Source organism: Podarcis vaucheri (assembly GCF_965113315.1).
Source record: "Podarcis vaucheri genome assembly, chromosome: 5".
Classification (NCBI taxonomy): domain Eukaryota; kingdom Metazoa; phylum Chordata; class Lepidosauria; order Squamata; family Lacertidae; genus Podarcis; species Podarcis vaucheri.
Genome location: NC_138763.1, coordinates 45,642,278 through 45,667,653, shown reverse-complemented (window position 1 = coordinate 45,667,653; position 25,376 = coordinate 45,642,278). Strand labels below are relative to the sequence as shown.

Here is a 25,376-nt window from a genome sequence, read left to right as displayed (position 1 = left end):
ATGTCCATAGATGGCGCTATATTAAGAATAACAACATTAGCCTGATCCTGCTTGGGAAGAACTGGCCCGTCCATCGGTAGCCGCAGCAATTAGTAAATGTCGAAAACTTTCTGGCTTATAAATTTAGAAAATATGCAAACCATTTACTCTGTGAAAGTAATTCTAAACTGATGTGAAAGGGGAGGGCTGCAATCTGAGGCAATAAGAAGGGAAACAAGGGGGAAGGGAGATGATTCTAGGTCTTGGGAAATGGGGATCCCAATCTCACTCAGCTCTGAAGGGACCCAGCAAAGCACAGAAACAGGTGTAGTGGAATCATCTGGAATCAGGAAAAGCTCTATAAGCAAGTCCCCCCCCCCTTCACCAGTGTAGGAAAATGTGGTATTTCCTCTAATACATGTATCCTATTCAGCGTGAATAAATCCGTGCTGGTTTTGAAAATGTCTGGGAAACTCCCCTCCCTTCTAAAACAGTATTTCATGGACACAATTCCTCGAATGGATGGCCAGTGTGGTTTAGTGGTTAGAGTGCTGGACGGGGCCACGGGAGCTCAAATCCCCACGTAGCCCAGAGTAACCTTGGGCCCAGCACTACCTCTCAGCCGAAGGGTTATTGTTGTGAGGATGAAAACAGAGAGAAAGAAAACCATGTGTGCCACCTTGAGCTGCTTGGGGGAAAGGTGGGGTATAAACGTAATTAATTAATTAAGTTCTGACCTGACCTGGAAGCAAGCGCCCTTGCCCTCAGTGAGACAGCGCCTGAATCAATGTGGATAAAATTGGGATTCACACGCAAGAGACTCGTTTCGTTAGTTCTGAAATCGTCAATGAGGCTCAAAACAATCTTCGGTAGAAATATTGGGGTTTGGGGGTGGGGCTTTTTTATAGGAAAGTTCAAAAGTGTCATTCTCAACCCTTTCCTGTGGTTTTCATTAGCAGCAGCAGCATAACTAGCAAAAAGTTTTCCATCATAGCTGCGTAGACGCGATCCTGAACTTTAACGAGTCTCCTTCTTTGCTAGGAGTTGCGATTGTATCTGTAAACGCGTTTTAAAAATGAAATGATAGCTCCAGTCCTCTACACACTTGAACTCAACGGGACTTAATTCTGCGTAGACGTGCATAGGGCTGCTCCATAAACGTCTTAAAAGTTTGTGTTGTTGGCACATTCCTTTTAGAGGACGCAAACTGCTTGGTGGAAGCGGGGATTGAACTCCGGGGGGGGGGGCGACATATAGAATCCAGAGGAATGATAATTGTCACGTCATTACCTTACAGGTTTTCAGAAGCTCAATACTAGAGCTACTTTTTGAGTCATGATTGTACAGTGGGGAACGCTGGAAGATTTGGGTTGGGGTTGAAGTCCTGTCTCTATATCCACCTTGGCCCGTGGAGGGAAAGGGAAGGTGGAGCACATAACATAGTATCCAACTAAGTTTTACCCACTGAAATTAATGAGCACGACTCATTATTTCAGTGGGTCTATTTAATGGACTTGCCACCCCACGACTATAACCTCTGAGTTTTAGCGGATTCGACTTTCTTAGTTCTGAGATCTTCGTGGTCCAACCTGAGTTAACGCTACGGGGGTTACCCTGCCTTTCCTACCAAAGCTCTAGGGACCCCAACTCCTTGAGATCTAAATCACAAGCCTATCTTATTAAGAAGATTGTCGTATTAACAGACTGGGGGGGGGGAATGCTTCGGTTTAGGCCCAGGTAGGACAACCTCGAGAACTGAAGTAGGTCTTGCAGAATTATGAGGGCACAATGGAAGGATGGGTAGTTGAGGGCATTCCTTGAAGCTGCGGTTCCATGAGGCTGGTAGAAGCCGGAGTGGCCTTGTCTCGAGGGAACCCTAAGACGGAGTTCAGCTGGCTCGGAATCCACTTGTTCGACGCACGGACGGTCTGGACTCCTTAAATTTTCTGCGCCTGCCTGCCCACATGGACAGACCAAACCTTGCACTGGAAACTGAGTCAGCAGCCAGAGCAGTTCAGGCCACACTCTGAAATACATTATGCGGGTATAAGTCTTGTTGAAGCACCTTACTTCTGAATTTTGAAAAACAGCTTCTAAAAAATTGCCCTGGGACTGTTGAGCTGAAGGGAAAGAAATCCTGCGTGGTCGCTGGTGTCCACTCTTCACCAGCTCCATTGGCCAGAGTTAGACTCCAACAACACCTGGAGATCCACATGCTCCCTATCCCTGGCCTAAAGTGGGTGGGGTGTGTATGTCACTTGTGCATATCAGATGATGGTTCAGAGATTATATAATTTCAGAAGTTGGTACCTGAGTTCCCCTTCCCTCCCCAGTTGTCCATTACATTTTGGTGTGAAGATCTGATGAACTCCAATATGTTCATTTTTCTTCTTCCAACTGATCATGAACAAAAAAAATATGTATACAAAAAGCATTAGCTGGGTTCTCAGTTTTGTGGTTTTTAAGAGGTATGGAAGCGAAATTAAAATGAAAGACTCAGGCCTTTAAAAAACTAAACCCACACCCACTAAATCATAGTCAGAGTAGACCCTACTCTAAACGGTCTTTAGTTCATTTATTTTAATGGGTCTGCTGTGAGGACGACTAACAGTTTCACGCACTGTGGGGAGAAGTATGAATGGCCTTGGAGGACATGTTCCGCTTAGGTGGGGTCGTGTAGCATGAACCTGGGGATCGGGACCACGAAGTGGCCCATTGGAAAGCCGTCGCCGACCCATCAACTTGACCCTCCATGCTTCATCTTCATCTCGTCCTCCGTCTTGCCCGCTAACTACATTAGCCCAGGCAAGTCCATGGACTGTGCGCAACTTAGCAGACTCGGGTGCCCAGCCTCTGCGTGGTGGGCCTGCAGTTGACGAGGATCTCAAGAAGAAGGAAAGGGCCTCTTCCTTTCCCCTCCGCGGCTTTTAACATTCCCTGCCCCGCGCCCGGCTGGGTCTGGGACGCACGCGGTGCTAAAAAATAACGGGGCGCAGAATTGCGGCCGCGCGGATAATACGCTGACTCAGGCGGGAGGTTGCGCGGGTGCTTCGCTGTCTCCCCAAGCGCCAGCGCTCTGACTCTGCTGCGCAGACGAATGGTCTTGCTAGGGTCCATGGGTGCCTGGCGGGGCTCCCCGCTTGGGTTTGGCTGGGAAAGAAACTCCTTTTCTTCTCCCTCCCTCCCTCCCTCTTTCTCCTCGGCTGTCATTCATCCAGCTTCTCCGTGCTCCAGCCAATGGCGGAGCAGGGCCTAGCAGCACCAGGCTTTTGGCTAACATGATTGATGCCCTCGCAGCTAGGCGAGAGAGGGAGCCCACGGGCGCGCACATCCCCCACACCCTCCCCCTCCCCCTTCCCCCAGCTTTTCCTTCCTCCGCTTCCATCCTCCTTTTTTTTACCTCTTTGGGATCAAGTGAAGCGCGACCAGGAAAGCTGCGCGTATTTTGAAAAAACCTCTCGCCTGGAAGAAGAAGAAGGGAGGAGGAGGTGGAGGTGGTGGTGGAGGTGGTGGAGGGGGGAGGGTAAAAGTCGCCCTCTTTGGGGTGGCTGTGGGCCCAGCATGGATCACTTAGGGGCGCACCACCTCCACCAGAGCCACGCCGAGCCCATCAGCTTCGGCATCGACCAGATCCTCAACAACCCGGACCAAGGCAGCTGCATGATCTCCAACGCGCGCCTGCAGGACGTGGCGGACTACGGCCTGGGAGGATGCGTGGTGAGCAGCGCGTACAACCCCATGGCCGGCCACTACGGCTCGGCCACCGGCGGCGGAGGCGGCGGCGGAGGAGCAGGAGGAGGAGGGTCGTCCTCCGTCGGAGGTTACAGCAACGGCGGGGCTTGCAGTATGGCTTCTCTGGCGGGGTCTTACAACATGAACCTGGGGGTCGGGACCATGAACGGAAATAACCTCAACGCGGCCGGGGGCGTGATCCGGGTTCCGGCGCACAGACCCCTGACCGGAGGCGTCCACCAGCCTCTCTCCACGGCCGTGCCCACCGTCCCGTCCGTGAACAATCTCACGGGGCTGACTTTCCCCTGGATGGAGAGCAACAGGCGCTACACCAAGGACAGGTTCACAGGTGAGTGGGTCTCTTTCCCTCCTGCTGCACACCTGCACTGGTCTCCCCCGTCGCTCGCTCACTCGCTCTCCTCTCTCTTCTCTCGCATCCGAAAAACAAAACAAAAATAAGCTTACTGGCTCGGAGATGGAGCGTCCCTTCTCTGCCCCTAAGCAACAAATTTACCGGGCAGGCCTTGGGCACGATTTGTAACTGGTTTAAAGGCATCGATTGGCGTGATTTATAAATAGCTTTGATGGATTGATCTTAGATTTATGGCCCACTAGAGCGCTCATATATATGCCTGGAATTTGGCGGTAAAAAAAAAGAGAGGCCTCCGTAGTAGAGAAGTTTAATCACATTGATTATCATTATTAAATTGGCTGTATTTGACAGCACTGTTATCCCGAGGTTCTAATGTTGTTGAAATTACAAGGGAAGAAGTAGGCTTTCACCCTCTCGAGCTATTCAAGTATTTCTCCCAGAAATGGAATTGGCATGCTAATAATCCGTAGTTTATCCATACTTTGTTCAATGACATTCATAGGAGCTGAGGTCTCCTTCATTTTTATTTTTAAATTGGTGGGGTGATCTAGCCCCAGTACTCACGCGAATGAATTTATAAATGATGCATTCCTACTGTAGCTGAATTCCCCCTCCCCCTCACATGGCTATATCTCTCTATATCTCTTAAAACTGTCACAGATATATTTATTTGAAAGGCTATAATAAATGCTACCACTAATAGCAATAATCACCACCACCACCACAATAGTAACTTATAATGTGGTCAGGCGAATAGTGTGTGTGTGTAAAATATAACATTTTGGCCAAATAATTATGTTTATAAAAAGTAATAATAATTCATCTACTACCGAAAGAACAGCCTATTCCAATGTTCAGGTAACATTTTAATAACCTTCCCGACTGTTTTCAATAGAATATACAGCACACGTGCGCGTGCCTTTATAAAATAATTTATATACAAATACACATACACATATACATGTTTCCCAGCCCTAGACAGACGGCATTACGTGATACTGATCTGTAACATAAATAATGAAAAGGGGCAGGATCCAGATGCGAATGGCAGGGGCGAGAGTGGCCGATCAATAATCTGGTCTTGGGAACTACGTCTTCCTTTTGCGCCTCCTTTCGGATTCAGTCTTTTCTCGAATCTCTGGCCTGTAAATGGAGAGATCTGCGCTGCTATTATACACGAAACAGAATATGTGAGCCGATCAAAACGTGTATTAGTTCAGAGGCAGATCCGTTCGAAGGAGAACCGCCACATAAACCGGTGGCTTTCGGAACATCTCGGGGATTTCCTGCCCCGCTCCCCTCCCACTGCAAACAATGACGGCCATAATATTTCAGTTTTAATTTAAAGAGTGAAACCCGAGCTTCATCAATAAAATCCCCATTATCTTTCGCTTGGAGAAGGATAGGATTACCCCAAGGGCTGGCAACTTACCTATCTCCCGGGGGGTTGTAAAGTTCAAACCAATGACTGTTTGGAGAGCCCCAAACAAGACAGATGGGCAGATAAACACCCGCGCAGTCGGGGTCTTTCCACCGAATAGAGCGCGCCCACCGCGCCGAGGCCTGCGATCCGCGTTGGGTTTGAGCCTCGAACCCTCCGCCCCGCTTCGGTTTCAGGAGGGTTTCCAGGATGTTGTTATTCCACAGCAGGGAAAACGCCCCAAGGTGGGGAGAAACCGGGGGTTTCGTTGGAGGAGCGAGGAGAATTCCAGGAGCAAGACCCGTAAGAACTAGTCTTTTATTACAGATGACCCAATAAAATATAGAAATGTAGATGTTATCTTGCATTCCCTCTGCAGCCTTTATTTTATTTTATTTTATTACGTATCGCAGCCATGATTTCCAGGCCTCAATGAGACGGCTGCAGCACGCGTGGCTCTGTGCCGCTTGCTTTTAGAGCACGATTTTTAAAAAGGTTTTTTTAAAAAGCGCAGTCTGATTTATTCATTTATTTCAAGAGAGCACCTTGGGCTCCCAGGTTTGTTCTTCCGACGAGGCTCCTGCAGCAAGTTAGAGGCCTACCTCTTCCTCTCTCCCCTTGCCTTCCGCTGAAAGCATTCGGGCAAAATAGGAAAATTGTTGCCGTTAAACCTGAGGGAAACACGTGTGTGTGGATTGGGAACTGTGCGATAAAATATACGGAGCGTTTGCTGGAATTTATTTTCCTCGCTTTCCTGTGGAACGCTTCTTTAATATTCATAAGCAGTGCAATAGCATGCACGTTTACTCGGAAGTAAGGCCCGCTATGTACAGCTTCACTAACTGTTAGGTAAAAAGTGCATAGGATTGCAATCCAATCTAGCCATAAATAAAGATATTTTGAAAGTCTCTTAAAGTCTTCGGATTTGCCACTAAATTATAAATCAGCGTTCAGATATCCTAGGACAGGGGGGGGGTACAAACACTAAAATAATCTCATTTCATATTTTTCACCTACCGCCTTCCCCTTACTTCCAACTTATTTCCAGTTCTCCCAATTCAAGCTTACAGTATGTATTTCGCTCCATGCTGCCCCTATAAATGCCTGGAGTATTTTTGTTTGTTTGTAAATTAAAGGAGAAAAAAGTACATTAGGCCTGAATAGAGAGGTGTTGGAGGATCGCGCTGTTAAGTGTCCTATTTAACAGAATAATTCCCAGTCAAACTTGGAACCAGAGGCAACACTCCAAAAGGTCCCCGTCCTCAACCCCCAAGTGACTCTTAAATCCTTTTGTTTTCCGCGTCGGAAAGTTTAATGTAAAAATCTTGCCACAGTGTTTTTTGGAAAACATCTTCCATAGGAAAGACTAATCACAAGGGAGAGGAAAAGTTGAGAAAGCAATCTAAATAGTATTTTGGGGGCTTGCTTGTTTTTGCTCTGTTTTGTTACTTACATAGCAGATTGTTGTTGCCATTTGAGAATGATTTCACGCCAGCATCGGAAAGGTCGGAAAACAGGCCACATTGCATCGATTTAAAATCAAAACGACAGCCATATGAAAAATCAAAAGAATATCTTTGATTACGCGGCCCATTTCCCATTCCTTCCCCCTCAAACACGCGCGCGACTCATGCCACCCGCTTTTTACCTAATAGTCTTCGTTCGTATTCTTAATAGTTTTTACGAGCATTCCTTTAAAAGCAACCCGCAGGTTTCGTGTGCGTGCGAATTGTATTTTTAAAATTAAACAAGCAAGTGCTTTCATGAAACGCTGTATCGATTATATCGAACTGCATCCGCTTGAAACACAGTAACACCCAAAGAGCAACGTAGTTTTTCGGGGGGGCGGGGGGAAGGGAGAAGTGCAGCCCAATTCTAACCACGTTCGTTCTACACTAAGTCTCACGATGGCTGCAGTTCTGTGCGCACTGATTCGAGAGTAAGCGCATTTGCATTGAGTGAGACTTAGTTCATTGGTAAGCCTTACAGCGCAATCCCGCGCGTCTTTCTTCGGAGGGTGTCCCATTGTATTCAATGGCTTTTTCTAGCTTAGGGCTGAGGTTTACAGCAGGGATGAGTAACCTCCAAATGTTGTTGGGTCACCACTGCCATCATCCCTGTGCATTGGCCCGGGCCTGATGGGGGCTCCAGGATCCCCAACCCTTACAACTTTACCACCGCTGCTCATAGCCTGACGCTCTGCACCCTTTTCTTCCGAGGTAATTCGACCCAATGTTTATGACCCAGTCCTACGTTTTATTTCGAAATAAGCCCCATTGGTTTCAGTGGGCCTTGATTCGTGTGTTGAGAGTCACCCGTAGCAACGTTTTCGGGGGGAAATAAACCAAAGTGGTTGGTAGGGAAATCGCCTGAAAGTCAGAGCTGCTTCAGTCTTTGCAAAATTAAAGCCTTCGGGGGCAGGAGCGGGTGCGGTGAAACATTAATAGGACTTAATTGCTGCAGTGATTCGTGACTCCTGCGAGGCCCAGATGAGTTTTGTCCTCATTTCGCTCGCGGTGTTGCTCTGCGCTGGCCTCCGGGCTATCGAGGCAGCAAGCTCAGCCTTAGAGGGTAGGATTAGCCAACGTTTTGCACGATTACATATGCATTTTGAAAAAAGTCGCGCCCGAGTCCCTCGATGATCATCCATTTACTGTCATGTTGCCCATTCCGGGGTTGTTGTTGTTGTTTTATTGTTGCTTTGCGGGGGGGGGCAAATGCTGAACCCCCAGAAAGTGAATGCTAATGGACCAACCTAAGGTGTTTCACCCTCGGTCACCTCCCCAAAGTCAGCTAGGGACAAACCCTTCTCATCCTATCTGGGAAAAGGGACGGAGATGTTTTGTGGATTGTTCCACTGGTCTCAAAGCCTTCGATAAATGTGCCCTGTGGACCATTCAGTCTAGTTTTGTCTTACTTCGAGGGGTGAGGGGGAAAGGGAAACCCCAGTTTCAGTCTTCAAGGGCCTGTCTGCTCGCCTTTAGAATATCCCATCTCTGGAACTCCTTTCCAACTCGTCTCCCGGCCCACCAAGAGCCCCCAGATTAGATCTGAAGTCTTTTCAATATCCAGGGGACTAGTCTCGTGGCTAGTTTACTAACTTGATAGATGTCGTCGTAGTGCTCTACATGTGTACGTCTATACCCAGAGGCTCTTGGGGCGATAGAAATAAATAGGATGATGTAAATAAATAAATAAATAAACTGGAGAAGCTCAGGCAAGTCGAGATCTTCGGAGAGAAATTTGGAGAGGTTTCCACTTTCCCCTTCGCAAGGCTAAACGAAGAGAGGGTGGGGATTGTGGGTCATAGCCTGTCTTGAGGGGAGTGGGGGTTTCTGCCTCTGTGCCTGGGATTTCCTCCCGTGCTCTCCTCGGCCCACCTCGGCCCAGCCTCGCTCTCTGACTGTCTGTCTGTCTGTCTCTTTCTGTCTCTCCTCTGCCGACGCTTGTGGACCCCTCCTGATCATGTCGCCGCTTGCTTCTTTGCCCCCACCCCCCACCCCCGCCCGCCCTGTCTCCCCCTCCAGTGGCCCTCTCACCGTTCACTGTAACACGCCGTATAGGTCACCCCTACCAGAACCGGACGCCCCCCAAGAAGAAGAAGCCCCGCACCTCCTTCACCCGCCTGCAGATCTGCGAGCTGGAGAAGCGCTTCCATCGGCAGAAGTACCTGGCCTCGGCCGAGAGGGCGGCTCTGGCCAAGGCACTGAAAATGACCGACGCGCAAGTCAAGACCTGGTTCCAGAACAGGAGGACAAAGTGGAGGTGAGCGGCCGAGGCCAGGCCTCGTGGGGTGTGTGTGTGTGTGTGTGTGTGTGTGTGTGAGAGAGAGAGAGAGAGAGAGAGAGAGAGAGAGAGATATTCTCCTTTTTGCAAGCGCGAAAGTGCCCTGGGATGCGCCTGGGCCTGCCATCTGATCTAAATATGCTCTCCCCCCCAAAAAAAAGGGGGGAGCCCCATTAACTCTGTGGGCTTCACTTTCCAGCCAACTCCTACATTAGGATGCAGAGCCAGGTAATGGTACCTCCGCTCCTGCTCTTTGCTTTCCTCTGGGTTTTTTTCCCCTTTTGTGGGGGTGAGATGGGTCTTCGGGGTTGCCTGAACCTGCCTCTTTTCCCTGAGGTGTGAGCCAGTTGTGACTCAAGCCATTACTGGCGGATGGGATGTGTGTGTGCGCGCGCGGCCGCGCGACAGTGGCGCCATTGTATTGACTCGCAGTGTCTTCCGCGCGCGATGAATGGGAGGCTATTGTTCATGGTCTAAGTGGTTCTCCGCAGCCTTTTCTGCACGTGCAGTTTTCTTAATACTTGACGACCCTGAAGTTTGAGTTGGTTGGGAGCAGCGGAATACTTTTACCCAGGAAGTCCTATCTGCAAGCGGAATCAGTATTAAGGGACCTGTCTATGACACCTATTGAATTCATGTCTCCCTTATCTATACCAATGTATATGTGCGTTATTGAAGCCCTCTGTTATCTCTGCCTGCCGCGTGTTCCTTTCGGTTTTGCGTCAAGCCAGTCGCTCCCACGTTTGACAGCCTCTTGCATTCTTTTCCGTCCCCGTTTCAGACCTCTTTATAAGTCTCGGATGTCCCGAATTTCACACACATCAGACAAAAACGGTTGTCCACCCCCCCACGTGGATGTTTTATGATGAAGCAGATGCTGGCATCATCTATCTGCCTGCGCTCGCCCCCCTCCCCCAAGCCGTGCGCCCTCTAAATCGTCACGTGCATTAGCCTGTCTCACAATTTGCATTGCTTTCAGAGCGAGAGAATTTGATGGCCTGCCACTGGAAGGGTTAACGGCGTTCCAGCCTATCTATCCATTGACCGCTTTCCGGGGGGAGGGGGGGGCTCGGAGGTGTTCTTGCCCGTTGCCTTTTCAAACAAAAGGATCGGCGGGAAAGAGTCTCAGGCCCGTTGCTATAGTTGCAGAAACAAATCAAGAGCCATTGTATTGAGGGGTCCAAGTGTACATCCGGTCGTCGGAAGTGAGCGCAGGTTCCTGGAGCCCTGGAGAACTTTCTGAAGGAGGCGCTTCGCTAATCTTGGTCATGGCCAGGGCAGCATGGAGCCGAGGTGAAGGAAGCCCCTGCCAGAGATGCTCTGCAGGCTCTGTATGTTCTTCCTCTGTCTTCAGTGACCGTGTAGAAAAGAGGCCTCATCTTGCACGTGCTCTGTTCTTCTCAACAGAGCATTTAGTCGGATTCAAAGTCCTGCCCCACCCTAGGAAAAGAAAGGAAAGGCGTCGCCCCTGGGTATTTTTGTTTTAATTTGCAGGAGATGGTTAATAATCTTATTAGCACTAGTACTATTGCTACTATTAATAGTGAGAGAGACGCCATGGTGTAGTATTGGACGCCTGGGAGACCAGGGTTCAAATCCCTGCTCAGCCACTAAGCTCACTGGGGTGATATTGGGCGCACTGCAGTTGTTCAGCCTCACAGGGTTGTTGTGAGGATAAAATGGGGAGAAAGAGAACTATGCATGGGTCCTTGGAGGAACGGAGGAGTGTACATGAAGCAATAAATAAATAATGGGTATTTTGGGGAGAGGGAGGAGCGCGCGAGACCAGCATGCCAATCAGAAGCATGATTCTGAATTAGACTGCAGCCCAATCCGCTCACGCATTTCTGAGAGTCCCATTTAACGGAACAGAATTCACTTCCGGGTAAACGTGCATAGGATGTCACTGTTAGGTTGCAAACCTATCTGGGAGTAAGCGCGACTGAACGCGGCAGGACCCATTTCAAAGGAAACCAGGGCTAGGATTGCGCTGTCGCGGGTAAGAGAGCAGCAGGACGAATTCGGAGTACAGTGGTACCTCGGGTTAAGTACTTAATTCGTTCCGGAGGTCTGTTCTTAACCTGAAACTGTTCTTAACCTGAAGCACCACTTTAGCTAATGGAGCCTCCTGCTGCTGTTGTGCCGCCGGAGCACAATTTCTGTTCTCATCCTGAAGCAAAGTTCTTAACCTGAAGCACTGTTTCTGGGTTAGCGGAGTCTGTAACCTGAAGCGTATGTAACCTGAAGCATATGTAACCCGAGGTACCACTGTAAATGGTTTGCCCAGGTGAGAAGGCATTTACATGAGTTCAAGGGCCTCAAGGGAACCAGCGTTTTTCAGAGTCACATCCTAGAGAGAGAAAACTAGAATCTTATAATGGAATAATAACCCCGAGAAAGTCTGGGTTTCCAGTTTTAATATACGAAACTATACAGGGGGCGGCGGAGTCTACCAAAGACTTTTACAGTGGAGGTTACAAGCACTAAGCGCATGATAAAACGCCAATGCCCTTTTTGAAAATGGACGTTATGAAGCCAGCAAGTTTAAACACGTGTTTGTAGAATGCGGAGTTAAAGCCTTTTTGAGGGGTTAGTAAAAAACAAACGGGTGGCGTGCGGGTCACGGCTGTGCCAATAGCCTCGCCACTGTCTTTCCACAGCTGGAGCTCAATGGTAGAACATCTGCTTTGCATGCAGAAGAAGGACTCAGGTTTGCACCCCAGCATCTCCAGGTAGGGCTGGGAGAGAGACCTCTACCAGAAATCCGAGAGAGCCGCTGCCAAGTCAGTGTAGACAATACTGAGCAATGTGGACCAAGGGTTCAAGGGAACTAGGGAGGCCGGGAGCCTTCAGGGGTACACGCTTGCTTCCAGATCACACGTGGAAGCCTGTGCTGAACCTTGGTCCCTTCATACCTTCTGCCTTTAAGAATATAAGAAGACCTCTACTGGATCAGACCCAAGGCTCATCTAGTCCCAGGGGTGCCAACTTTAATAAAATATGGGGTGGGGTGGGGGTAAGCCCCTTCCCACATAATCGATCACATGCCGTTGTGCAGGCACACCATTTGAATGGCAATGCCCACCAACGTGCTGGTGGGGGGAGGACGGCCCTCTCAACCTCGGCTCCTAGGCTCTTATATCCAGTCCAGTGCTGTTAGTATAGTGCCCCCCTCCCGAGGCTCACAAGAAACCAGCAAGCAGAACCTGAGATCAACAGAGAATAGCTCCATGAACCTACAGGACAAGCTTCTGAAGGCAGGGAGGGAAAGGGTTCTTCCTACAGGCTGCCTAGTGATCTACAACCTTCCGGATCCCGTGGAATCCTGTGCCCGCAAAGGTTCTCTGTCGCCCTTCCGACGTGCACCTGAGGAAGCCGGGGAGAACAGCTACCCAGCGCGACTCCGCCCCCCGCGCCCGCGTGTTCTCATGATGAACTAACAATACTTAAAGCGGGTTTGAATCTTAGGAATCCGGCGTTTAAAGCCCAGAAAAGTGGGTTTGCTGTTTCCTAGTCTTAAATTAGCCAGACTAGACAGCAAACTTTGCCCTCACTGCGAATGTAAAAGCAGAGTCGTAGCTATGGGGCGGCTAGCTAGCTGTTTTGTTTTGTTTTGTTTTGCCCCTGGAGCCTTCAGAGGGGCGCCATTGAGGCTCCCGGGCCCAGCCTCTGTGTGTGCATGCAAATTCGCATGGATATGTGCCAAACTGGCTCTTTGACCCGAGTGGAATAAAGCCTAGTTTCGCCCCTGGTAAAAACAAGGTAGTCCTTTCCCGAGCAAGTCCCCCTGCCCTGCCCGCTTCGTTTTGCGGTGCTGACATTTCACAGCACCCAAGAGATTTCGGCACTAAAACCCACCGACAGAAGATGTATTTGAACGTTTCAAACGGGAGCTCAATGCCTTTCACATGAAACATCACTGGGCAGGATAAGCAGTTTCAACTTTTTTAAAAAAAGTATTCTGAGCAAGGATAGATTTCATCAAAGTAGATTTGACATTTTTGCTCAAAATGAGTATATTCTGTGCTAAGCGGGCGGGCGGGGGGAGGTTACTGTCGGAATTTTGCAGTTCTGCCAAAGAAACAAAAGTCTTACGTCCTCAAAGTGAACCATTATTGTTAGCCATTAAATGGGATTAAACGAACTATGGTGTAAAAGGACATATAAAGACAAGAATTTTCTTGAAGTTTGCGCGGTCCCTTCAGTGGATACTAATTCTCTAGAAATATGAATGTTAAGATAAACAACTTTGTTAAAACACAAATTATTACTATTTAATTTATTTTTACAACTGAAGCAATTTCAATGGGAGAACAACTCTCCGGTTTAGAATAGAGGCTTTATCCCTGTTAGGCTCCCCGATGATGCAAATGGCCCCTCCCGCTCGGCCAGATCAAAATCTGCTTGAAAACTGCACACCTATCACAGGACAAAGCAGAGAGCTTTTCCTTCCTGTAGACCAGAAATCCTCTTCATCCGTTTTCAACCTTTCCTTCAATTTATAGTTTTTAAAAGGCTGGGGGCATAATTTCGCTAAAGTAGAAAGGAGTAAGGTATTAGGGATTCCATTAATCCCCCAATAAACGTCATCTTATAACTGAGTGCTTGTAAGATGAATGTTCCAAATGTTGTCTGTTAATATATTTTAAAATAGTTATCAGTATGTGTTGAGCTATGTATGTAGGTATTTCAACTTTCTGGGTGACTTGGAAGCACACTTATTTCTCCCTGGGTATGATTGTGTCAGATTGCAGCCTCACAATCTTTTCAGAACAACAAAACCGATCCTTGCAGTGTAATTCCCTTTGCATTGGCTTCAGTAGGGTGAAAAACACTTCTTTCATGGTTGATTCTCTCTCTCTCTCTCTCTCTCTCTCTCTCTCTCTCTCTCTCTCTCTCTCCCTCCCTCCCTCCAATTGTAAACTGCCTTGAAAATTGTTGCAGTTCAAATGCATCCATGAAATTAAATCGCTTATTTAGAATTGGGTATAACTAGTGACACAAGTATGGAACTTGATATGTAGTTTTTATTTTATTTTAAAAGCTCAGTCGGATTTATTCGCATTGCCTGTACTTTAGGGCTGTGTTCATATTAAAATATGGGGTGGCTTTCATCTAACTTTTACTCAGAATACAGCCACTGAAATTAATGCATCTAACTTGTTCATTGTCATTCATTTCAATGGCTCTACTCTGAGTAAAAGCTACTTGCATACCACCCATGGTCTCATAGAAGACAACTCCTAGGGGCCGAGGGCACTTCAGCCCCCAATAAAATAATTGAGGCTCAGGGCCCCCAAACGTTGATGTGCATTGCCATTCAAATGGGGTGTGTGACCAAGATGGGACTTACCTGCCCCCCCATATTTTATTCAAGTTGGCACTCCTGTATCTCATTAGGCACATCTGCAACAGTAATCCACTTTAGGGCAGACAGGGCAGACTATATGGGGTTTGTTGTAGTTGTTATTTCACACTGAAGGCTCCAACTTTATGAATGTATTTCTATTTATTTAAAAATACGCACCCTGCTTGTCTCAAAGACATAAACGGAAGTAGCTTAAAACAAAGCACAAAATACAAAATCAGTTCAAGATTGGTGACAAGCATTAAGCTGCGATTCAAGTTGCAAAATCGGGAAAGCGACAGCTCTAAAACCACACTACAAATCGAAAATGGGGGGGGGGGGGGCTTGGTAGTTCCATCCACTTGGAAGTCTGGAGGGTGGTGGGAGAGGGAACTCTCTGTGGCAGGAAGCCCCTAAGCTATGGCGCTCCCTCTCCACGAAGGTGCACATGGCCCCTTCATTCTACAGCTTCCCAAGAATGCTGAAGAATCATATTGTTACCTTGGCCTTTGAGGCTTGAAATGCATATTTTTAAAGGACCCAGACAATACTTCTGACTGGGAATGGTTTTAACTGGTTTTTATATTGTGCGCTTATATTGTTGTAACCCACTCTGAAACCTTATGGTGAAGGGCGGGTGAGAAATCCTATCAACCCACAAATAAACAAACGGAGCCACAGGATCAGAGCCAGTCAACAGAAAGCGAGGAAACATCAAATCAAAGAGCCTGCTTTTAACTTGCTGCCCGAAGGGCCGAAGTGCTGGAGCCGGATGGACCTCCCTGGGGAGGGCATTCCATAAAGGTAGTATCACAACTACCTTTGAATTGTGGCGCTGTAATATTTTACCGGGTCAGGCAATTGATTAAGCTATTAGAAGCTTGACAGCGGACTGGGCTATTAATGGATTGACTCCAAGCCAAGGTGCAACCTGATCTTCTGCATCGAAGGCAAGGCCCTCTTGGGGTTTACTCGTAAGGAAGCGTGCATAGGCTTCCAGGACGAACCTAGGCAAGTTTACTCTGAAGTGGTAAATCCCACTGAACGGGACTTACCCCCGAATAAAGTGTGTTCAGGTTTTACAGCGTTTAGCTTACTGACAGCGATGGAACTTAGTCGTGACTCCTTTAAACAGCCTTAGACTTCTACGGGACTTAGCTGCCGTGAGTCACGTTCCCCAGGTTGGGGTGGGTGGTGGTGGAAGACGGCCTTTGCTGCATTTGCACCGGTCCCAGCGCTGCCTGGGCGGGAATCTCTCCCTCGAGACACTTAATCTCGGTGCTAGGAAGGTTTGCTTCTATCTGCATATTTGCAATTAAGGTGCTGGACGTTCTGTGGCGGAGCTGTAACTAAACTGCTCGCTTTCCGTTTGCAATCTTGAAACAAATTAGGCTGGGACGCGTGGCTCTTGCTTCTTCTTCCATCTCTCCCTCCACCCCCCCCATCTTCCTTCCTTCCTTCCAGAAGCCCGGACAGCGCTTCTCTCTTTCTTTGACAAATTACTCCTTTTTGCCCGCGCCAAGTGATGCTAACTGAGAAAAATGCCCCGCGCTGAAATTAATAATCTGTTTTTCACTAATTATCAAAGCGAGGAAGCAGGGTTGCAATTCTCTCCGAAGTCAAAACAATATTAAATATGCATCAGGAGTGAATTTGTGGTGGAAAGAAAGAGAGTGCATTATTCATGCGGTTCTTTCCTGAAGCGGAGCGAGGCTGTAAAACTCCTTTAGACCTCTCTCCCAGGCGTGGGTGCGAAAGGTGCGCGCGCAGAGAGCCCGATCCTGACCCTTTCCAGACCCTTTCCGTCATGCGTAAATGTGCCCACCGAAATCAGTGGGGAGTGCCAAGCGCCAAGATTTACTTCTTTGGCTTTTATCTTAGTTGTGCGGGTCTAGAAAGTAAGTTCCCTGACTTTAATTTTTGTTCTAACCGGTGTGTCTTCAAATGAGCTCAGAGCTCCTTCACTGCTTTACCTTCGCCAGATGGGCCAGGACAGCAGCACAGCTAAATTAAAAGCAAAACGGTAATTACAAGACAAGCACCCGTTTTTGTTTCGTTTTTTAATTGGGCAGGTCTTCCGCGAAGTGGGTCCCTGAATGTGTTATTAAAGAGGAGCCTGAGATGACTCATGGAAAATTATTCCTCCCTTGCCCGCGCGTTCCTTCAATGGCACGTTTTAAAGTCTGATGTCAGGACGCGAGCAGGTGGCAATTAGACGGTGGATAAATAGTTATTTGGAGGCCGAAGTTAAGCAGCGTTCAGGGCCCAGTGCAGTCAGCGAGATGGAGTTGTGCAAGTGCCCTCTCTTCCCATCGAAAACAGACCCTCTTCCCATCGAAATCAGCAGCAGTTACCCGTAAGCATGCACTCTGCTGTGGTTGGTTTGTGCGCGTTGCTGTTTACGTTCTTGACTGACTCCAGCAAGTGCCTTGGAACTCAGTGGAACTTACTTTCTTTTTTTTAAAAAAAAAAATATTAACAGATTTTTATTGGGTAACAATAATCCATCTAAAGTCTCTGTTTTCAAGTCTTACAATCTTCCATACTGGTCATTGACTTTCAGAGTCAGACTTTACGGTTATAGGCAGTACGTGGTCGGGAGAAGTAAGGAGAGAGAGGAGGGAGAAGGGATATTTTAGGATCAGGCTGTATTAAAAATGCTGTATACGTACTAATCATAAATCATGGCAACTTTCAACTGATCATCATAATCATCAACAACAATATACTGTACCAAAAAGGAGCCTGGGATGCAGGTTACCTCTTTGGGCTCCTCCAGCCTGGAGTATATGTAATATGGATTTGAAGCTGCTTGTATCTCTATGTCCTCGTCTAACTGGCAGCTTGCATTCCCCCTATCCCGTTAAATTTGGATTTTCTTCATCAATGGATAATTCAATAAAGGAAGAAAATACATTTCACCCAACTGAACTCACAGAAGCTTAATATGTGGGTGGGTTGTGAGTGGTTGTTTTTTACCTGTGTGGTGGAGTTTCCCTCCGTGGTGTCTATCACTAACCCCCCCCCCCATTTTGTTTCCATCAGCCCAAAGAATGGGTGTAGTTTGCCTTTTTACACCTGTTGTTGCTGAAGGCATGTTCCTGGTGTTTTTGTTTCTGAAACAGCTCTTTTGCGCAGAACTGCTCTTGCAGAAAACATCTGTATTTTTTAAAAAAAGGAGACAGGGAAGGAAAAGGGGAGGAAAGGAAGTGGGCCTTTCATGCAAGCAACTCCAAATCCTTGCTTGGCATGGAGCAACACACATATTGTTATTTAAAAAACACACACACCTTTTTGTGTAAATCTGGTGTATTAAAAACTTGTGTTTCAAAAATAATAATATTTTTTTATAAAAGAGAAAAAAAGAAAAGAGGGAATATGCACAGGTAAACAAATACTTTTATGCATGCCCACAATGGCTCTCAATCACTGGCTTGGAATCATCATCATCATCATTATTATTATTATTGCATTTTGTGCAAATCTGGTAGATGAAAAAACTTGTATTTCAATAATAAATAAAGAAATAAGTGAGAATGTGTGCACGCACAGGTAAATGGAATACTTACATGTATTTCATCCACATGGAACCAGAACCTATGCTGGGCAGGGAAGTATTAACTGAGGGCAGGGCTTACCCGCCCCACATAATTGACCACAAGATGCAGCGCACCCTTTGAATGCCAATGTCTATCAACTGGGGGGGCAAGCCCCTTAAATATTTTATTGGGGGGTCTGAAGGGACCTTGGCCCCTAGGAGCTGGCTCCTAGACCACCCACTAGTGTGGATGGGGAAAATTAAGGTAGAATTCAAAGGCATAACATTGAAAGTGTTCATACCATGCGTGTACAAAGGTGCACAAATGCACACATGAAAATAGCAACCACTTTAATGCATTTGTGTGGACACTGCCGCTTTCCCCACATCCTCATTTTGTTGACAGCAGTTTAGGTTTTCAGATGAGAGATGGTCATTTTCTTGTGTTTCCGAGAAGCTAAAATACCTACCATGATTTGTCACTTTCACTTCCCTGCACCCTGTCTCTCTCACTCTTTTAGTAGTAGTAGCTATCTATAAATATTCTAGGGCTGCTGGAATCATTGCAGTAAGTAACTATTTAATATTATTACCAAAACTGTAATGGACTTTGAACTTGAAGCACTGTAAGGAGATCAATACTAATAAAAATAATAAAAAGGAATCTTCTAAGTTTCAATATAAACAGAGTTTTGAAACAATTTATTACCAAGTGAAAGAGAAGAGGAGGGAGTTGATAGATAGTAGAATCAGTCAGGTAACCTCCTACACCTGATTAGATTGGCTTGATAAAAAGATGGGAGAGTCTCTTTGGGTCATGGAAGAGTGTGAATGAGCAATGGGTGTGAGCCTGGCATGTCCTCATTTGCCATCCTGCTGATCTAAAATCAGTGGTGTAGCGTGGGGGGTGCAGGGGGGGCCGGCTGCACCGGGCGCAACATCTGGGGGTTAGGGGGCGCAAATCCATGGTTTAGCGGGCGCAAATTACTTGGCAAGATTACAAATAACTTGGCAAGATCAAGAAGAGATACAGCAAATCTGGGTCTGTCCTGAACTGTAGGCCTGGGAATTGATTTCAGTGTAGTCTAAGCACACAATATTTAATAGTTTTTAATTGGCTTATTAATCTGGCATCACAACTGATGAAGCGGATATCATTTTTAAAAATCCAGAACCCACTTCTTAAAGCAAAATTTAGGCAAAGGATTTGCGATTGTTGTAAAAGAGAGAAGGAAATTGGAAATAATGCCATAGTGAAACATCCAACTCACTCTTTCACCGGAGAGAAGCTCTGTTGAAAGTCTTCAAGAACTTGCAGCTCAGTGGCAAAGTATCTGCTTTGCATGCAGAAGGCCCCAGGATCAAATCCTGGCATCTCCAGGTAGGGCTGTCTGGGAGAGATCCCCTTCTGTAAACCCGGAGAACCACTACCAGTCAGGAGACAAGATTGAGTTAGTTGGACGAACCGGTGGTCTGGCTTGGTGAAAAGGAGCTTCCTATGTTCACCACACCAGGCCTTGTTTAGACTTTGTGGAAGAGATGGGAGGTGAGAGATTCTTTATAATCTTTCCAATCTGTTCTCTCTCTCTCTCTCTCTCTCTCTCTCTCTCTCTCTCTCTCTCTCACAAAACAAAAACAAAAAACCCCAAACCATTCTCCTTTAACGTTTCTTTCTCTTCTTCCTCCATCTTTTCTTCTTTGCCCCTCTCTTTCTTTCTTTGTGTCTTCATCATTCTTTTCCATTCTTGCCTACAATCATTAAGATCAGGCCCACTATCTGTTTGAATTCTCAGTAAGTTCTCATGACGCTCCGAACAGGAATGTGCTGTGCTACTCTTTAGTGCCATGAACTTTCACGATACCTCAAGTAACTGATGAAGCCAGCAAATGGTTTATGAAACTGTGATTATGCCACAATAGATCTGTTGGACTGTGTTCACTAGGGACATAAAAAGAACCCTCCTGCCTAGTCAACAGTAATAGCTCAGTACAGGCATATCTTTCACTTTCATCATGTAAAATTATTTAAAGGGGGTGTAGAAATACTTTGGGAAACTTTCCAAGTGTCATCCAGGACATTGCCCTAATGACCCCAGCTCATCCACATTCCGTCCAGTCATAAGTGACATCAGTCTCATTCTAATGCAATGCTCCTTCAGCTAATGTGTGCTAGGCGATATGGGACGCTTTCAGACAGAAGCATTATGGGAGCTTTACATTGCAAATGAGTTGTTTAGATTTTCTATACACACAATTGGCACATGAGAGAACAACTCACTGTTTTTTAGTTTTAGGTTTCTTTATAGGTATTCTGCTCTTTCCTATCCATATTATGGACTCTTAACTTGGTAGTTCTAATCAACTTTCTGGAACTTCTGATTAAATCCCATTGAATTATTATTATTATTATTATTATTATTATTATTATTATTATTCTCAGGGTATTAATATGGATTCAACTTTGTATCCTGCCCCCTCCCCATTACTTAAATGGGAGAGGAATATGCATTGGGTGTAATTCATTCATAGATGCCAACAAGCTATGAGACCTTTTGCCAACTCTCCTCTAGTTCAGAGGATTCTGTCCTGAATCTTCCAACACTCAACTTCTTCAGATGTCCCTGAGTTCTAGTGTTATGGGAGAGGGATAAAAACTTTTCTCTATCCACTGTCTCCTTGCTATGCATAATTTTAAAAACTTCTATCATGTCACCTGTTACCTTTTCATTAAACTAAAAAGTCCTATATAAAAAGTATAGAAAGGCTTATACAGTGGTGCCCCTCAAGACGAATGCCTCGCAAGACGAAAAACTCGCTAGACGAAAGGGTTTTTCGGTTTTGCATTGCTTCGCTAGACGAATTTCCCTATGGGCTTGCTTCGCAAGACGAAAACGTCTTGCGCTTTTTTTCTTAAAGCCACTTGAAGAGGCGCAGTTGTGACGGACCGTGCTTCGCAAGACGAAAAACATCGCAAGACGAAAAGACTCGCGGAACGAATTATTTTTGTCTTGCGAGGCACCACTGTACTTTAATCCTTGCTGAATCCATAGGTTCGGGAAAATTAATTAAATTCTAACACTTACTGGGTCCAGGAATTTAGAAGTGTCTATCACCCACAAACTCATAACAATAGTTATTAGAACTTATTGTTGGCATTCTTACTTTTTTTGTTTTAAGCAATGTGTTCCTCAGATTTCTTTTTAGCATCCCATACTGTCCACTGGCACTTTTTTTGGGGGGGGGCAAAGTTCCTGTTCCTTTCTGTACAAGATTTCATTTTTTTAAAGGAAGCCTTTATGTGAAGGAGATGCGTACCATCTCCACTGAAGACCAAAATCCTTTTCTGATATGACCAAGCTGACAAGAGTAGTTTCCCCAATGTTGATTTACAGAAGCTTGGCAGTTTAAGAAAACGATTGTTGTGCTCATACATATCGCTATGCTATCAGGAAGTCACATTTATCAGATGGTTGCATCAGGGTAGCCATTATTTCCTCCATGTGTACTTCATTGTGATTGCAGGTTTGAGGGCTGGGTTGCGAATGAGGGAGTGTCTTACTACAAAACCTGGGGGACTGATGATTCTCTTCAAGCCCAACCAGGGCTTATTTTATTCTACAGAACTGTCACCCAAAATATGCTTTCATGGAGGCTAAAGCTGACATTGAAAAGTCTTTTGGGGTTTGAGCTTGGGGGGGGGGAATGAGCCCTGTTTGATCTTGAAGAGGATCCTCACTCCCCAGGTACTGTACTAAGCCACTCTCTGATTCCTGTAAGTACGATAGTTTTAAAGTAATGGTAAGTTTGGATACAACGTTTAAGTACAAAAATAATGTAGTTTCAAATATACAGTGATATAGTACAAAGGTATATGAACAAGAATTGTTTTATACAAGTCTCAATAGCAGTCAAAAAGAGTCCACATTATATAAAATCAGAATAAGGAATAAAGAATAAAGGATAAAGATATTCCTTATTCTGATTTTATATAATGTGGACTCTTTTTGACTGCTATTGAGACTTGTTCATATACCTTTGTACTATATCACTGTATATTTGAAACTACATTATTTTTGTACTTAAACGTTGTATCCAAACTTACCATTACTTTAAAACTATCATACTTACACGTTGTGTTTAAATTTACTACTAGCTTCAAACTGTTATTCTTAGCAGAATACACACGTTTTTCATTTCAACTCTTGAGTAGGAATTATTCCTTATATTGAAACTTTTGGCCAGAGTTCTTGATATATCCTTTTCAGTGCAGTTTCAACAAGAACTCCAATTTCTTTAACTCTCTGATTCCTAGCACAGCTCTTTAACCTGCAATTGAAGCAGTACAGGGAAGTATGCTGTGGCACTGTTGAGTACAATTTTCTCAACCCAATCTGCAATGTGGAGATAAAATCAGTGGATAGCATTGCAAGGTTGTTGCACTCTCTCCTCTGGAGCTCATCTGAACAAGTGCGATGTGGCCTGAAGCAGAAGCAGAAGCAGAGAGAGCCAGTGTGGTATAGTGGTTAGAGCAGAGGTAGGCAAGAGGGTGCCCTCCAGTTGTTGTGGAACTACATCTCCCATCATCTGCAGCCAAGATGGCCATATTAAGGCAATTATGGAGTTTATTTTATTTATTTAGTAATTAAATTTTTATACTCCCCTTCATCTGAGGATCACAGGGTGCTTTACAGTTTAAAAACACAAAAAATAGCATAACAACAAACAAAAACAACACTCCACCGCCCATTCAGAGTTTAAAAGGTCATCTAACAATAACAATAACAATAATAATATATTACTTATACCCTGCCCACACTGGGCGGCTCCCAATAGAATACTAAAATCACGATAAATACATCAAACATTAAAAACTTCCCTAAACAGGGCTGCCTTCAGATGTTTTCTAAAAGCCATGTAGTTGTTTATTTCCTTGACATCTGATGGGAGGGTGTTTTTAATTAGCCAAAGGCTTGGGAATTGTAGTCCAACAACATCTGGAGGGCATCATATTGGTTTCCTCAGGATGTAAGACTAAGGCCAGGAAGACCTGAGTTCAAATCCTCATTTGACCAGGAAGCTTGCTGGGTGTCATTGGGCCAGGCACAGACTCTCATCCTGACTCTCACAGGGTTGTTCTCAGGATAAAGTGGGGGCAGGAAGAACCACACATGCTCCCTTGAGCAACTTGGGGGGAAAGGCAGGGTGCAAATCTTATAAATCAAGAGTACTGAAAAATGATACGGTCTGCATCTTTCTCGCAGGCGACAAACTGCAGAGGAGCGGGAAGCAGAGAGGCAGCAAGCCAATCGCATCCTCATGCAGCTCCAGCAAGAGGCCTTTCAGAAAACCATCAACCAGCCCCTCCAAGCAGACCCCATCTGTGTTCACAACTCCTCTCTCTTTGCCCTCCAGAACCTCCAGCCATGGTCAGATGACTCCTCGAAGATTACCAGCGTAACTTCTGTAGCCTCGGCCTGTGAGTGAAGCCTTGACTTTGCCTGTGCATGGACTGTGGCGTCCCAAAATGGCTGCCCTTACCCAATGCCATTGGGAGAAGATCTATGACCCAGAAAAGGGAGTGGTGAACCAGCAACCAGATCGTGCCCTATGCAAGCAAATACTCTCTTAGTGGGCAAAACGTTGGCAGTATTTCAATAAAGGGCATCACTTTTGCTACTTCTTTGAGATTGCAAGGCCCGATTATGAAAATTCATGAAGCGTCATTTAAAGACTTTTCTGGGGAGAAAAGAACCTTACTGTTGTTCTTTTTTTAAAAAAAAATATTTCCAAGAGAAACCACTCATATAATTCAGTTTTACTGGCAATGTAGGATTTGTTCTCCCATTTAAACATTTTAGACTGATCACTTGTAAGCAAAATAATGACACCAGTTTGAATTGGAAATGTTTTTGAACAGCCTCTGCATCTTCAGCTAGGGTTTGTTTTTGTTTTGCCTCTAAGGACGGTAAGATCCTGCAGATGAACAAGAACCTCCCTCTTTTCTTTTTCTTTTTAATTTTCAGAGATGAATTCCTTGGGCTTCTCTCCTTTTCCTTATTTTCTCCCTGCTGAAGGAATGAAACCAGAATTATTGTTGAATGTAAACATTACATTGCAAACCATTGTGTGAAGGTTGTGATCAGTTTTCCTGGCTACCACAGACTCTGCATTGATCAACTTATAGTTTAATAACTCTGAGGCATCTGTGGCATTTTTGCAGGGATAATGCAGTTTCACTTGATGGATTATTTTGGTATCATTTATGATGTTGTTCAATATTTTATTTACTTTTGGGTTGAGAAGTCTGCTTTGCCATGAGTGGAAAAGCCCTCTTTTCCCATTTCCTGACCAGCATTTTCACAATTTTCTTTTCATCACGTTGAGGAAAAGCTTCTGATTAATTTAAGCACTTCTTATAGCAAACTCCAAGAATATAGAAAAGATATCTACAGCATATAGTTTTCACTTACTTTAACCTAACCATCACTGCCATTTTAAATCGGATGATACACAGAGCCAGGCAATTTATCAGAAAAGAATATTTTCACTGAGGTTTTGAAATGCATTCATCAGTTTTTTTTATTATTAAGTTATGCACTTATAAGATGGTTTCCTTTTTTTGTGTACTCATTTTCTAAAGTGTTTGTGTAATTTATGTGGGGAAAAAATTGAATAAAAAGGAAAAAAAAAAATCAGTCCAGGTTAGTGGAAAGGGCAAAACAAAATGAAACCCTGACAAGCTGCTCTCTCGCTCTCTCTGATTTTTGTGCTAATTCTTCTAGTAAGAAATGAGCTCAGAGATTATACAGCAACTCCCTGTGCAAGCACTGCTTGGAACAAACAGAAAGAGGGCTACTTTATGTTCACCAGCATGCAGGGATTATGCATTAATTTTAAGCTCTGATTTTGCAGCCTCAGTGTATAGAATCATAGAATTGTAGAGTTGGAAGGGACCCCCAAGTTCATCTAGTCCAAGCCCCCGCAGTGCAGGAATGTGCAGTTGTGTACCTCTTGACAACCTTAAGTTTGTGCTTAATTTCAAGCAATGTTGAGTATGAATGAATGAAAAGAAACATGTAGAGTTTCAAATGGGATATAATGAAAGTAAAGCAGATAGGGCGATATGTGGAACTCCAAGGTGGTTGTTTTTTCAAAAACCAGATGACTCTTTGAAATGAGAGTCAATCAGGTTTGCAATGCA

The 25,376-nt window shown here is 45.4% G+C and overlaps 1 protein-coding gene across 2 annotated transcripts; it reads left to right on the top strand.

Annotated features, from left to right (window-relative positions):
* Positions 1-3,540: 3,540 nt before the first annotated feature.
* On the top strand, positions 3,541-24,818 carry TLX1 (T cell leukemia homeobox 1; the record flags this gene model as incomplete). 2 transcript variants are annotated; one of them, XM_082225293.1, is made up of 3 exons in its annotated part: positions 3,541-4,060; positions 9,068-9,269; positions 23,437-24,818. In XM_082225293.1, the coding sequence occupies 3 exons, from the start codon at positions 3,541-3,543 to the stop codon at positions 23,657-23,659; spliced, it is 945 nt and encodes a 314-aa protein (XP_082081419.1). In that variant the 3' UTR covers positions 23,660-24,818. The 2 variants fall into 2 exon arrangements, with proteins under 2 accessions (XP_082081419.1, XP_082081418.1); XM_082225292.1 differs by having other exon boundaries at positions 9,032-9,269.
* Between the last annotated feature and the right edge of the window lie 558 nt (positions 24,819-25,376).